At 42.9% G+C, this 15,392-nt stretch overlaps 1 protein-coding gene across 2 annotated transcripts in view; it reads right to left on the bottom strand.

The window, feature by feature from the left end:
- Nucleotides 1-1,293: 1,293 nt before the first annotated feature.
- DDR2 (discoidin domain receptor tyrosine kinase 2) overlaps nt 1,294-15,392 on the bottom strand; it is a 152,324-nt gene continuing 138,225 nt past the window's right edge. For both annotated transcript variants that reach the window (XM_035010046.1, XM_035010045.1), the window contains 4 exons: nt 13,432-13,623; nt 12,908-13,142; nt 10,063-10,212; nt 1,294-8,106 (listed from right to left, as the gene is read on the bottom strand). In XM_035010046.1, the coding sequence (XP_034865937.1) occupies nt 7,972-8,106; nt 10,063-10,212; nt 12,908-13,142; nt 13,432-13,623 (712 nt within the window). In that variant the 3' untranslated portion in view covers nt 1,294-7,971. The remainder of the gene's footprint in view (nt 8,107-10,062; nt 10,213-12,907; nt 13,143-13,431; nt 13,624-15,392) is intronic.

The following is a 15,392-nucleotide window of genomic DNA, read 5'->3' as shown; positions in this document are numbered from 1 at the left end:
ACATTCTGCATGGAGCACTGGGTGTTGTGCACAAACAACGAATCATGGAACACCTCATCTAAAACTAATGATGTAATGTAGGGGATTAACATAAGAATAAAAAAAAAAAAAAGAAACCTCTTCAGAACTGACTTGCAAAAGAACAGCTGCTGGTGGGGCCATATAGCTCTTCTTGTGGGTCTCTTTCATCTGTCTCCTCTTCAAATCACTACACATTCAGCCTGGCCCAAAGCTACTCTGAGAACAGGATTTTACCCATTTCACTAGATAGGAAGAGGTACATATGTTGCTTATACATAAGGAGTTACTCCATGCAACTCAAGGACCAGAAGATAGGTGTGTAGACTTCTTTATCAAATATAAAACGAACATAAAATTCTAAGTGGCAATCAATCAGTAACAAATTACATACTCAAATCAATGCCTGGCATATAGATGCCATATCGTCTACAAATACGTATCATGCATACCTTCCTTTAAAGTTTGACAACAGGTGTTGACAATACAATTGTATCTCTTTGAGCATCTCTGCTGTTCCTGTTTACTTTTTTCTCCTTTGCCTCCAACCCCACTCCCACCGCACAGATACTTGAATCCCTGGCCTTTAGCCCTGGAATCAAACCAGACACTCTGAGGGTCAGAGTGTGCCTTCGTGAATTATTATTGTCCTCTGAGTATTCTCTGAGAATTTCTATCCATTCTCTTATCTATCATAGCTATTGCTGGAAAAAATATGTAATTATTCAGAAAATTAAAAGGATAAATATATTCCTCAGGAACCAAGTAAGAAACATGTTTTTTCTTTGGGGTGGGGGTGGTGGTGGTTCATCTTAGTTTCTCTTACAAAGACTGTGTCTGTATTCTGGTTGTTCAGAGTTTTTGTTGCTTTTTGTATGCCTGGGTGGTCTTGAGACAGATGACATTTGGATTTAGAAGAGATTTCTATGTATCAAACAAGACCACTTTGTAACAACAACAATAAAGCATCTGCAATTAATTCTGGACTGGATTCTCCAGAACTGGACTAATGAGACAACCCAGAATCCCAATCTCTAGTATGTTTGGATGTGCCAGAGACCAAGATGCTTTTCTTCCAATAAACAGTCAAGTAATATGTGAGAAGCCTGTGTAAGTAACTCTCTGCTGGATATCCCCCAATGAACAGGCACGCACAGCATGCACACCACACCACACTTCCTTGGCTCCGTTCCCGTGCCCCATCAGGTCTCCAAAGAGACTGTAAGGAGTAAAGGTAACCAAGCCCAGAGCTGCTGACACAGAAAGAAGGATCCATCAGTAGCATATTTCTTTAATCATTGTTATTTACAATTTATCATCTGACAGACTTACAGAGAATAAATAAAGAAAAGAAAATATACAATTGGTATCTTGTTTCTTTTTCTAATACAGAGAACTTTTACGTATTCTATTTTGGAATGACTATGATAGTTTTAAGCAGAGATCAATTGGTTTGCTCTTTACCCCTTGACAAGACACATCATCCTCCAAAGCCTACAAAACGAGGCCCAGATATTCCCTCCTCATAGGAAGAGTGAGCCCTGTTGGTTCAGAAACCCAATCCTCAGAAAAAGTTAGCAGACAACAGGGTAGAAGAACAGGGTATCATGAGTAGTAAAGGACATAAAATGTATAGGCTAGGTTACAAACTCTTGGGTGTGTTTACAGGAATCCTACCCAATTCCAACCATTTCTAAGCCTCTTTTCAAGAAAACAGGTGATTGCCTTATCACATTGTGCTTTCCCTTGAGTCTCTTTGCAAATTCTTCCCTCATACGCTTTTGTGAATATGGGTAAGCACAGGCTAGCCGGGGACTCTGATCCTTCTCCTTTAGAGGTTCTTGACAGGTGTCTGCTGGAGAAACCAGAAAGCTTGTTTCAAATAGGCTAGGCTTGGGGCCAGAGTCCCTCCCTGCTCTTGATGGGGTGTCTTGTAGAGAACTGCCTTGCACTGCTGTCTAACTACCCCAAAGAATGAGGTATCTCCATAGATCTATTTCATCCTTAGAAAATATACAAATGGAGAATGTACTTCACCAGGTACGAGTCTGGGCACTTTTCTCTCTTTCTTTGTTTGAAAATAAACCCTCTGCATTATAGCAAAGCAGTTCTCCCTAAATTCACCCCAGTTATGCTGGATGACAAGTTTCGGTTTCTGCCTTTTATTCATTCCAAAAACGACACTCAGCAAATATTTACTGAGTGCTTGCTATGTGCTTGGAACTTGATAGGGCATGCGTTAGGCAGTGTGAACACAGGAATCATCTTGTGACCCACAAATAGGCAGATGAAAGATGCCATCACAAAACTCACAGCTGTCTTAATTCCCCCCCACCCCAGGTTATTTCTGTGTTTACATTTAATTTGGTCCAATGTAGCTGTTATTCCACTTAAGAATTGATATTTAGGCAAATGAAATGTCTCTACTATTCTGAACTTTGTGTTTCATCACACACTAGAAGACTCTTTGCCATTGTACCCTATTCCTTTCACAAGCCAGCCCTGGTGCCATTAACTAAGTGCCACTCAGCTCTTGACCAAAATACTGGTTTACCCTAAGTCCCCCGCCTGCCACCATTACAAACCCTACTCACTTCTAGGAACTGCGGTGACCATCCAGAATGCCCCACACCTGATTCTCTAGCCAGCAAGCTCCATGCAGGTCTCACTGTCTCTGTGTTTCCAAATCCTTCTAAGTTGTTCTTGGATTGTTCCAGATGCTAAAGAGCCAAACTAGTCAGAAAATGTAGAAGCAGTCTAGGCAGGATATTGCTCATTGATAAACGAACAGATTAATGTGTTATATTCTCTTTAGAATTTTGTAGAATTGTATCCAGATAGCGTTTTTCCTGCTGCATCCAAGCAAGGCCAGGTTACAAATTAGAAAGGAATGAAGTATCCAGAAACTAAGTAAGTACATGTAAAAAAACCTGGTGAAATCTGCATAAGGTCTGTAGTTTAGTTAATAGTATTACAAATGTCAACCTTCTGGGCTTGAAAATAGACAATGGTTACAGAAGATGTTACCAATGGGGAAAGCCTGGTGTCAGGGTAGGGCTGCTCTACTATTTTCCCAACTTCTTACGAGTCTTAAAAGTATTTCAAAATAACAAGTTTTGTGTTTTTTTTTAAGATACAGCAAGTAAATAATTACCCACCACTTGTCTGCCACCAAGCGATGCAGCTAATTGTGCCAGAGAACTCAAAATGCCAAAAAAATCCAATCACCATTAACCATTCTGGTGTTTCTGTCTTGATTCAGCATTCCAAGACATTTACCAAGTGGAAAAGATATTCATCTGTTTCTATAAAAATGTTAAATTTCAATTCAGAAGGATTTCCCAGCATAGATCAGGATCTGCAAATTCCAGAAATATTTTGGGACCTACCATATGCCCTGCCAGAAGTCAGGGGTCTTACTGAAGAGACCAAGATGGCAGGTATATCAATATAAATTCAAGTTCGGATCAAAGACTTATGTTGGAGTAATCTAAGCCCTAACTATAAGTTTCTTCATTTTTTTTTCAGTTTTGGGCAAAACAGATGCTGTTCTGTTTTAGAATATTTCCTTGGAACATCTTCATGTCTCCCTCTTGCAGACACTCCCCTTCTTCTGTTCCCCGTTACTCAAAACACATGGCTTAGCCCCACATCATGGCTTTCTTGTGGGTCTGGATGGGACTAGAAAAACACATGGTTCCAACGTGGCACATACCTCTTCCCATAGATATCAAACAAGACTTAGTCTTGTCTAACTTCAGCCCATTGTTTCAATGTTTCCCTGTGGCCTTTCTGGGCACAGCATTGATGGGCATTATTTAAAGTGGATATGGTTAACAGAAGCAAGAGAAGGGGGAAAGAGACCCATGAAATGCCATAAATTCCCTATCTCTAGGTCTTCATTTCCAAAGTGGCACTTGGGAACCAGGCTAGTTCAGGCAAAGGGTTGATTTCTTCCCACCACTGGGATCCCCAGCACCTGCAGGGGTCCAAAAGCCACCGATGCTCTAACGGCCCCCTCCCCCACCACCTCACAACCGAGAAGACCCTTCCCTGACGGCTGCTGATGTGTTTCTGTCAGGACTTGCCCTTTCTGAAAACTCTGAAAAGCTCCCCTCCTTTTCATACATCACACCTGACTTTTCATTTTTCAATAAATACGTTTATAATCTCTATCATTCAGAATTTCTTTCTCTATACACAGCTATCCTTTATCTTCAAGATGCTTGCTTTTCCTGCCCTCTCTCGGACCTCTCTTCAGAGATTCGCTCTCATGCTTCAGCATGGGTTCTCACCTGCGCCACCTGTTTCTACCTTGCCACCCTGCCCCGCCCTGTGTCCTTCCCTGCATACCCTCCCTTACCTCTTTCTGTGTCGCCTTCTCTCTGGATCCCACCCATCTCCCCCACTCAGCCATGTGCACATTCACTGCTTCACTTTTGACTCCAATTCCATACAATGCTCTTTGTTACACTGTCTCGTGCACTTGTAAGTGACCTTTCCAGGCACGAAAACCACATTCTCTCCCCGGTGCCTCTTCCCACTCCAGATCTCATCTGATCGCATATGTGTCTGGACAGCACATCAAGATGTGGACCTAGTTGTCAGCCCATTCACTGGCAAAAGTATGAATTTAAATCTGCCAATTCACAAACACAATCTGGACATAAACTATTTCACGTATGTCTTCAAGAGGACAACTCACTACACACGTAACAAAGCCCCCTGTCTGGCTGTCCCTTTTCCTATGTCCCTTTCTAAAAATTCCCAGCTACATTCTTCTCATCGAGGTTGGAGCTACCTTTAAATTCAACATACTAAGCCTTCACCGTGTCCTCTATTGGGTCTGTTGGGTCTGTGCAGCGAGGCTCTGTGGGTCCGACCCGGCTAGACACTAGACCTGTGTCTGTGATCAAGAGTCTCGGTGCCGGAAAATGAGTGTCCTCCTCCCGGGACAGGGTCACTGTACGGGAGAACGCATGCTTGCCAGCCACTTGAAACAGATCACTCTGTGACTCAAGGCCAGGGAAATCCGGACACACTAAGTTGATTTTCAGTATGATTTTTTTTTTTTAATATGGGATCATGGAATGCAGTGAATTAAGGCAGAAAGGTAAGAAGAAAGAAGTGGCGAGATGAGGCGAAGATGGGGATATGATGTCTTCTCTTGCCACACAAGAAATCGTGGGGCATGATCTGCATGGAGCCCTCCCAAAGGCATGAGGATGAAGGAGGACAGGCTGCCTGCCCTGATTTCAAGGCTCTTTGATTCTACTGAAGTGAGGTGATTAGGCAGGGGGTGCCCGGATAAAACACTACTTCTGGATGTTTCTGTGAGGGTGTTTCCAGATGACATTAGCATTTGAATGGGTGCATTGAGTGAAGCACATTGCCCTCTCCCATGTGGGGGGGGGCCTCATCAAATCCATTGAGAGGGGTGGGGGAATAGATGAAAAAGACAGCAGAAGGGGGAATTCGCGCTCTCTGCCTGACTACTGAGCTGGAATGTCAGTCTTCTCCTGCCCTCTGTTTCTCAAAACTTTCCTGGGTCTGCAGCTTGCGGGAGGCAGATGGTGAGACCTTGAAACTCCATAATCATGTGGGTCAATCCCCTATAATAAATTATATATATCTATGTATATATATCCTATTGGTTCTGTTTTTCTAGGGAACTCTCTAATACATGAAGTTAACCCTGGTCTTGGAGGCAGAGGATAGGGGATAAGAACATGTCTGGCCCTGCACATATGAACTGAGATATGTCTGTGGAAATGCCTGGTAACACTTCAAAGCACTGTACCCCTGGCAGCTGTGTCCGTTACTATTACAGTGAGTTCCCTGCATGATTGCTTCTGCTGACCACGATTTCCAGAGCAGGAGAGGACCAGATAAGGGAATCCGTATCAACTGTAGAATTATCCAACCCGCCCTGCACATATCAGGACTGGGAGAGGCTTCAAGACCATCTAATCCAATGTCCTCATTTTACAGATAGGGAAACGGAAGTCCAGAAAGGTAAGGGGACTTGTCCAAGGTGACACGCTTGGCTTGGGGCAGAAGTAGGACCAAAGCCCCCAAACCAGCGCTCTCCTGACTCCCAAACCTACAATCTCTACAGAATTAGTCCTGGGAGAGACTGGAGCCCAGAGTCAAAGGACAGCGATGGGGGCAGGTATTCACTAGGGTCAGAAGATGATCTGGAGGATTTGGGAACTTTGCTTCTGCTGCAGCCTGGAGCAATGCTGAAGGCTGAACAAGGGAGAACGGTCAAGTCCCTGAGTGACTGTGCACAAGGGGGACCAGGTGAGGGCTCCAGAAACAGACCCAAGGACTCAAGACTATTTCTTCTGAGCTTGGGAAGTTTATTCTATAAGTTTTTCTTATAGAAAAACTTGAGAGGCCCCCTTTCCTGCTTCTCACTAAATCTGAGCCCTTGTGGAGCATAAAGCTCACAGTCCGTTCTGAGAGGACTCATTTGACAGTGTATCAGTCTCCATGAATTCTGAACCCAGACCGTCCCGATTTCTCTTCTGCTGGCCACACCATCTCTGAGGCCAGAGTGTGTATGAAGCAGAAGCAGTGAATGACTTCTCTTTCGTGCTCACCCTGTGTCTCTCTGAAATCAAGGACTCTTAGGGTTAAAAGGACATTAAATATCATCTCATACAACCATATACCTTGTGTTTGAAAGCCTACATCTCTCTTGCCTATTCTTCAGCCTACATCTGAAGCTCTTCAGTGACGAAAGACTCCCCCCACCCCCCTCCTTCTGGAGGTGGCCCATTCACCCTGTGCGTTCTGCTGGCTAGGCTTTCTCTAATAAGGAGTAGAAATCTATCTGCTTGTAACTTTCCCTCACTGGCCCTCATTGGTCAAGCATTCTGGAAATGCGCAGATCTACTCCCTATTACACACAGCCTTCAGACATGGGTTCCCTAGGGGATGCATTCACTAAAAGAGCTGAAAGACTTAGAGAAGATGAATTAAAGGGCCTGTGATCCAGACATCAAAACACCAGTCTTTACTGATTCAAAACCAGGCTCTCACTGAAACACACACCTGATAACATCTGAACAAGAAGAGGACCCTCTGCAGAAATCACAGGTGACTAGCACATCTGTTACCTGTCCTCCACAGACCTCTTTTCCTATATCCATTCTCTGTTCAAGAATCCTTCCATGTACGAGGCTCTTTTTTGGCAAATGACAATTCCCCTTCATACAGCCTTGCAGCAGGCATTCTCTCCTATGCACATCCTCTGTGTTGCCTACACATATAGACCATATCGACCTTACCCTTGACCCCCGCCCACAAATGAACAAAACACCCACTCCAAGAAGTGGGAGTTTCTCAAGCATGTATCATCTGCTTTGACAGGAGAGGGAAACACAGAGGGCAGGACATGTCCAGAGGGTCAAATTTGGAAACCAAGAAATCTATGATCAGTTGCTGAATACCAACCATTGCATCCGATTCTCCACACTTACCGAGTGTTTTCCCTAAGCCTCATCTCATGTTTCCTAAGACATTAGTATTCTTCAAGTTTTTCGTTCTGAAAATACGTTTTAAAAGGTGACATGGGAAAAATATTGTAGCATCTGCACATTTATAAACATAGCATATTTAACCTGTATAAATTATCTAAATTTTCTAGCCTGCTATCCAACACTTTGGTATATTAAGTAAGATTTCTTTACTAGATTTTATCTGCCCTAGGCTTTTTTTTTTCTTTTTTTAGTTCTTTAATGTAAAAAAAAGAGTATATATGGGTTGGGAGTAGAGAGTGAGGGAGTGGAGTGAAGGGAGGCCAGGGACAGAGAGAGAGAGAGAAGCCAACAAGCCTCTGCCTCCCAGGCCCATTCAATGTCCAGATGGAGTGGCTTAGGCGTGGGTGAGGGGTAGGTCTCATGAGAAGGACCTGGGCCATTGGAATGTCACCAGGCAGTGAAAGCATCACTCGTCCCCTTGTTGAAGGAGCAGAAGGTGGATTTCCTGGAACGAAGGACGGTGCTTGGTGTCTCTTCTCCAGCAGCTGAGCATCAGCTTATACACAGAGTCAGGGCAAATGGCAGGCTGGGGGAGGTAAGTCTTTGAAAACAAAAGTGCACAAAAAACAAGAATGTTAAGAAGAAGGGCAAAAAGGAAGTGTAGTTGCTTTGTGATTTTATTTGCCTCCCTCCCTGCTTGAACTTGAAACAGGCTTGGTGTCTGCTCTTCCCATTCCTGTCTCGGCCCTGTCCCCTTCCCTTGTGCCTCGTTGTCTGGACTAGGATCTCCTGATAAACCACTCTGAGGTCCCTATCATCATGCAAAAGATGAACCTGAAGCAAAAAGAGGTCTCAAACTGAAAAGCAAGTGGTTAAAACACAAAATCCTCCATTTATGGCCCACGCACGTTGAGGTTGATCTTGGCCGAGCCAATTGTGGCGGTGGGGGGGTGGGGGGTGGTGGCACGCTGTCTCAGCTCCTCCACTGGAATAGGACCCTAGCCGGATACAGACCCTGCAATGTATCCATGTCCCAGGATGTATCCATGTCGCTCCTACTGTCATGTTCTCTGCGACCCCCTCCCCCAGACTGGGCCACGGAGAGGAGTCTGCTGACCACAGAGTCCACCTCGAAGCTGATAGGGTTGAGAAATGACTGTCCCTGCACTCTAATATCAAACATTTAAAATGTGAGTACTGAAATGTTAGTAATAAAACTTAAAGTAATTAAATGTTGTAAAATGTAATCAAGTATAAATTTGATAAATTATGTTTAGTAATTAATGTGCTCAATTTAATAAATTTTTATTAACAATTTAAACTCACACCTATAGGCAAGAAGCTTACTCAGCATATAATACTAATATTTGATTTTGACCTTGGCTTCACTCAAATACTAAACTTCACTATTCGACCGTTTGGTGGTTGGTGAAAATATATTTGGTTCACTACTAGTATTTAGTGAAGATGAAATAGTGGGCCCTTTTAAGCAGAGTATTCAAAAATAAATAAGAAAAAATCCTGGAGATTGTTAGAAATTAAAACAAAACGAGGTCAACCTGGGGTCATGACAGATTAGTCCAGGAGAAAAAACATTTTTTTCCTTGGTCCTCTCACTTATCTCTGCACACAGGAGTAAATTTGCCCTTTGTCATGGTAAGAAAGCAATTATTTTTATAACCAAGATAGATAATTTGGATCCCCTGCTCCCAAAATCTCTACAAAGTGTTGAGATAAAATGAAATTCCAGGACCTCTCCCTCTCATTTTCAACCTCCTTATTGTCTTATCGCTTGTCCTTCCCTTATCTTTTCTTGCTTCAATGTATTTAAGCCATTTAAGCCATCAGAGAATCGAGCTTTTCTTTCTGCAAAAGCCTTCTCCTCATCCCCGGCTGTCAACTTGAGCTGCCATGTTCCAGGGCGCTGTGGCCGGGCCACTCGGGAGATTCAGTGCCCCAGCCACATCAACAAGCCCTAAATCCTACATCTCACAGGGACTTTACAAACTGAGCCAGCCAAAGAAATCTTAGACTATCCTGACTGGGAATTGGGATCCTTGTCAGCATGGGGATCCAGCTTTTCCTAAGTTCTGAGAGGCCACAGTCCAGGATGCACCTGATCATCTCTGGGCATATAAATCTAGAAACATTGCTAAATATTTAGTCCAAACCAAATTAACTACTGCCAATAAATCCCTTATTCACTTGAAAACTTCTATTTTTGTTTGTATATATTTCAACCAGGAGGACAAACCACACAGTCTAGATCAAGAAATAGAGCAAACACGAGAGAGAGAGGATTTTATTTCCTGATGAAACTAACCCCTCATATCCTCCAATGACCATGGGTTGCCATATGGATAAAGCAGAGTGTAGGGCTGGCCGGGCAGGAATCGGGATACCTCTCGGTCTTTCACATTATCTGGATAATTAGTGACCAAAGACTGCCATCCAGGTGGCCCATCCCAGCTCAGGCTAACCTGCTAAGTCAGGACTTTCTTCCTCTCACCTTCTGAAGCACCCAGATCCAGACCTGGCCATCCCCAGGAGTTCTCACCTGCCTCCCTTGGTCTCGGAAGAACTCTCCAGTATTCTCGATGACCTGCTCATCTGACAGCTGGGAATAGGGCTGCTCCTGGCAAAAGGTGAATGTCTCCCACAGAGTCACCCCAAAGGCCCACACGTCACTCGCTGTCGTGAATTTGCCCTGTTTATGCAAGGAAAAGAAGAGGAAAACGGAATAGCCTATGAGTGACAAGAGCAGGTAAGATCCACGTGACCTGCTTACCCCCTTCCACTACCCAGGGCAAGGAACAGTAAAAGTGCCATCCTTTGTGTATGGAGAATCTAAAACGACAAAGTCAAGTTGTTCTGACATCAAGCTGCAGGCCACTGTCTCGCCCTCCTGTTCTCAGCTTAGGTCCGCTTCTCCTGCAGATGAGATCCCAGGGCTGAAAGAGGTGCAGCCATAAGCTATCTGACTCTCCTCCCACTGAGTGTCAGAAGCTCAAACTTCAGGCCGGAGGGCAGCCTTGGGAAAATGCCCGTGGGAATGGCAAAATAAGAATGGGAAAAGGCAATCATTTTTACGTTAGAGGTAGAGGAATCTAGTTTAAGTGGCAGGAGAGGTCCCTGGGAGAATCCAGGACTCTCACTTCCCAGGTCAGTGAAAGTCACAGTCTTGAAAGGGCAGACCAGCATGTGACAGCAATGGGATTCAGGTGTAATCGGCATGCATAAAATTGTGCACATTTCCTACTCAATAAATACAACGCTCAAGTACATGATGTTATTCATCCTTATTTTTTCATATCAGAAAAGTGAGACAAGGGAGGTTTACTAAAATCACCTAGAGAGTAAGGCCATGAGTAATGAAAAAACCGAGATATAGAACAGGATCCTGTGAATCTCGCACTAATCCTCTTTCACAACACTATACAATACCTTTAATGGGACCAATGCTCACTAATCACATTAGAGACGGGTAAAATATGTGCTTCACATACAGAGGTGATAAAGATCCTTGTGAGGATTTATGTAAACTGGGGTATATCACAGCATCAGTCGTAATCGTGGGAAACTGGAAAGCACTTACATATCAAATTGCAGAGATGTTATTAAATTATTGGATAGATACATACACTGGAATATTACACAGCCATTAAAACCATGTTTTTGAAGAATATTTAATGACGTAGGAAATGCTAGTGATACAGAATTATATGCGCATAGCATCATCCTGGTTATGGAATGTAATTATCTGTACCCAGCAGTCCCCCTTATCCGCAGTCCCCTTTCCACGATTTCAGTTACCCACAGTCAACAGTGGTCCAGAAGCAGAGCATCCGCCTTCTGATGGATCATCAGAAGGTCAGTAGTAGCCTAACGCTACATCACAGTGCCTTGCAATGCACCCCCCCCACCTCGTCATGTAGGCATCTTTTATCGCCACAAAAGGAAGGGTGAGTACAGTGCAATATTTTGGAGAGAGAGAGAAACCACACTTACATACCTTTGACAGTATATTGTTATGATGGTTCTATTTTATTATTAGTTACTGTTTTTAATCTCTTACTGTGCCTGATTTCTATATTAAAATATTAAAATATATATATTATACCTTTATCATAGATATGTATGTATGGGAAAAAAACATAGCATGTATAGGGTTCAGAGCTGTCTGCAGTTTTAGGCATCCACTGGGGGTCCTGGAACATATCCCCTGCAAATAAGGGGGAGACTACTGCATATACACTCATATACACATACACAGAAATGTGTGTATAGAAAACAACCCTCAAAGGAAATATGCCAAAATACTAATAATGGTTATCTGGGTGAGAGAAAGGGAATGACTATATATATTTTTTCATTTCAAATTTAATTAATGAATCCTTTAAGAATATGAACAAGAGATAAACAGATCAACTATAAATGAACAAAGCTAGATTGCTCTCAGGCTTTTCTCTGCAATACTAAATGACAAAAGACAAAATTACATATACACAGCATTGTAGGAAGTAAACGTTTAAAGTCTAATAATTCCATAAATCAGCCAAGTGGTGTAAAATCAACAATAAAATGTCTCAAACATGCATGGTCAGAAAATATACCTCCAAGAGAGACATTTGGAAAAAAATTATTTGCTTGTGGTCCAGAATACCAAGAATTGAATAAAAATTATAAAGCAAAGAATGATGAACTTAAAATAAAAAGTAAACAGTGAAAATCATTAAAATAAACATATAGACATCAGTCTAAATACTTCATTAGAAACATGGTTATGAAGTTAATACAGAAGAAAAATATTTTGTGTGGATATCATTTAAGTGATAAGGTTTTTAATATCCTAGATTAATGAAGACCAATCAGTAGGTCGAAAAGGGTAGAGAGAAAAAAAATGATCCTAAATCCCTTATGATGATAGGTGCATTTTTAACCTTTTCCCCAAATTTCCTGTAGTGAGAGTGTTACATTTTATCAGCAGAAATAGGCAAGTTAAAAAATAATAATAATTAATACACCAAGCAAATTATCTCAAGTCAGAGAAAATATCAGCATCTGTTGTTTGCTTCCTACTGTCTCAGGTTTGTCCCTATGGGCCACGTGCACCTGCCTACACGTCAGTTGCCAAGACAGGGCTTAAAAACGTGAGGAACTCTGGGATTCCTGGGTGGCTCAGTTGGTGAGGCATCTGCCTTCGGCTCAGGTCATGATCCCGGGGTCCTGGGATCGAGCCCGGCATCGGGCTCCTTGCTCAGCAGGGAGTCTGCTTCTCCCTCTCCCTCTGCCCCTCCCCCCACTCATGCTTCCTCTCTCTCTCTCACTCTGTTCTCTCTCTCAAAGAAATACATAAAATCTTAAACAAACAAACAAACAAACAAAACCCGTGAGGAGCTCACCAGCAAGATGCTCTCCCAAGACATCCAGCGGATGGGGAGCACTGCCCGGCCCTGGATCCGGTAGTAGTCACCACTGTACAGATTTCTGCTCATTCCGAAGTCGGCTATCTTGATGGTATAGTTCTTACCCACTAAGCAGTTTCGTGTGGCCAGATCTCGGTGGACAAAATTAAGGGAGGAAAGGTACTTCATGCCGGAGGCAATCTGGGTAGCCATAAACTTCAGGCTGGCATAACTGAGGGAATAAAAAAGAAGAAAGTGGCCTATGGGAAGAGGAAGCCGTGAGAGGAACGCTTTCTGCAGGTGGTACCAACGAACTGGAGTTTCAACCTCAACATCCCTTCTCTGTTCCCAGTGAATCTCTTTGCTTTGTCCCAAAAGGCAGCGGCACGATTATTTCCTGCGTACTAGCCTCCCCGCCATGCCAGAACACTGAGGAACTTTAACATTCGCTGCTCCCCATCTTCAGAGCCCAGGTTAATCTCATGAACACAGGGAAGAGATGGGAGACCTGGCTTATTTACCTGACAGTGGGTGCGTTGCTGGAGGCAGAACTGGGGGGCTCATGGCGGGAAAGAAACTGATTGAGATCTCCATTCTCCATGTACTCAGTGATCATGCACAGAGGGTCGTCGGTGATGCACACGGCTAAGAGGCGGATGATGTTTGGGTCCTTGAGCCGGGACATGATCTTTATCTCCTTAAGAAAATCATTCCTTTGGAGGACACAGACATAGGTAAACCCAGAGGTTGCCAGGGTTAGAGACATGAGGGGGAAGAAGACACAGCAAAGCCTAGTCCTACCCATTATCCCAAGGCTTGTTTCCCTTGGGATAACCTTTGAGAGGACAGAGAAGTTTGTACCTAGAAACTATCTTATTCTATACATCCTGGAATAGTATGCACCCTTATGCAACTATAATCTTTTTGAGAACACGAACCATGACCTGCTCACATTTGCATCCCTAGAATCCAACGAAAGGCTCACCACATAGAAAGTGATTACCATTTGCCGAATCAAATATATGCTGCTAAAAGCTAGTCTGCAAAATGAAATCTTTCCCTGGAAATCATATCTTAAGTGCACTGGGGTATTTACCTTTTTAAAAGCCATGGACTCACTCTACTAATAAAGCAAAGAAATCTTTTATAAAGTGAATAATGATCCTTTGGTTTGTCTGGTAAGTCTTTATTTTTCTCATACTGGCTGTTTGTAGTACAGGACACTCCAGCAGTCACTCATAACACACACTGAGCAACCTGTTCAAAACAGAGCTGTTTAAAGCTCATGGTAGTAATGTGGAGTCATTTCAAAAACAGTACTCACTTGACCAAGACTGGAACTGTTTGAGTACCCCACCCTTGAGTCTCAAAATGTGCTCTCACCTGCCCAGAAATAATATTTGGGTCAGTGAGACCACCAGCCCACATTCTTAAAACTATCAGAGCAGATGAGTTATGAATCCCCGTGAGTTTTCTAAGAACCCTGGACTGGGAGTCATACTGTGTCAATATAAAACCTTTGAAATCAATGCAGTCCTGATGTGACACACCCCCTCTTTCATTCCCCCTCCACTCAAAACCAGGGGTTTCCACAGCTTGTGGAGACCAGAGTCTAGGCCATCCTTCACTGCTAAATTGCAGTGGGCACAGGTGGAGGGACACCAAACCTCACCAACCAAAACAATGGGCAAAGGCTTTGTTATATCCTATCTTTTTTTTTCTTCTTGCTACTCTCTCCAATTGTGTGCTAAGGTTAATATTAAGAATATTCCCTCTCTCTAAGGGACCCAGAGGATGTCATTTTTCATGCATACTAATGTCTTTAAGATTGAGGTTCTCACAGTTAAAATTCCAGTTCTGTTCCCTCACCTTTCTTTCTTCTTCACATCCTGTCTACTGTAAGACTTTTTTTAATTAATTAATTAATTAATTTTTTAAATGTTATTAAAATATTATATTATGTTAGTCACCATACAATACATCATTAGTTTTTGCAAGACTTTTAATGAAACTCTTAATGAAATTCTTGACATTTCCAATAATTTGGGGAAGAGGACTAATAAGCTTTCTCTCACTTTGGATATCAGTGAGACAAATCAAGTCAACACAAATGGGAAAACACATACGTTACCCAGATGTGCAGACTTTTCTGAGACACAGACAACCAGCTTTCAACCAGCATGCCTCTCTGGGTGAGGATTAACTCACCATTACTGTAATGGAAAGGCTGTCAGACAATGGAGTATGGCTGGAAACTTACGTAGAATTTATGTAGAATTCCGTAGATCCTATTCTACACAATTTACGTAGAAAAGGATCCAAGAGACTATTAGCCAGTTTGGGACACTGCTAAAGGACTGTAGGATCCTTTTGCTTTGAGGTCCATGGATACTTTTCCAAGTAGAGGTAGCTTCTCATTTTGGGGGTTGCTGGACATAGAAGAAAAGGAGCATAAAAGAGAAAACAAAGGAGTGAGAAAGTA

Source organism: Mirounga leonina, unplaced genomic scaffold (genome assembly GCF_011800145.1).
Source record: "Mirounga leonina isolate KUSES-001 unplaced genomic scaffold, KU_Mleo_1.0 Mir_154, whole genome shotgun sequence".
In the NCBI taxonomy this organism is placed as follows: Eukaryota; Metazoa; Chordata; class Mammalia; order Carnivora; family Phocidae; genus Mirounga; species Mirounga leonina.
This window is presented reverse-complemented; position numbering and strand designations above follow the sequence as displayed.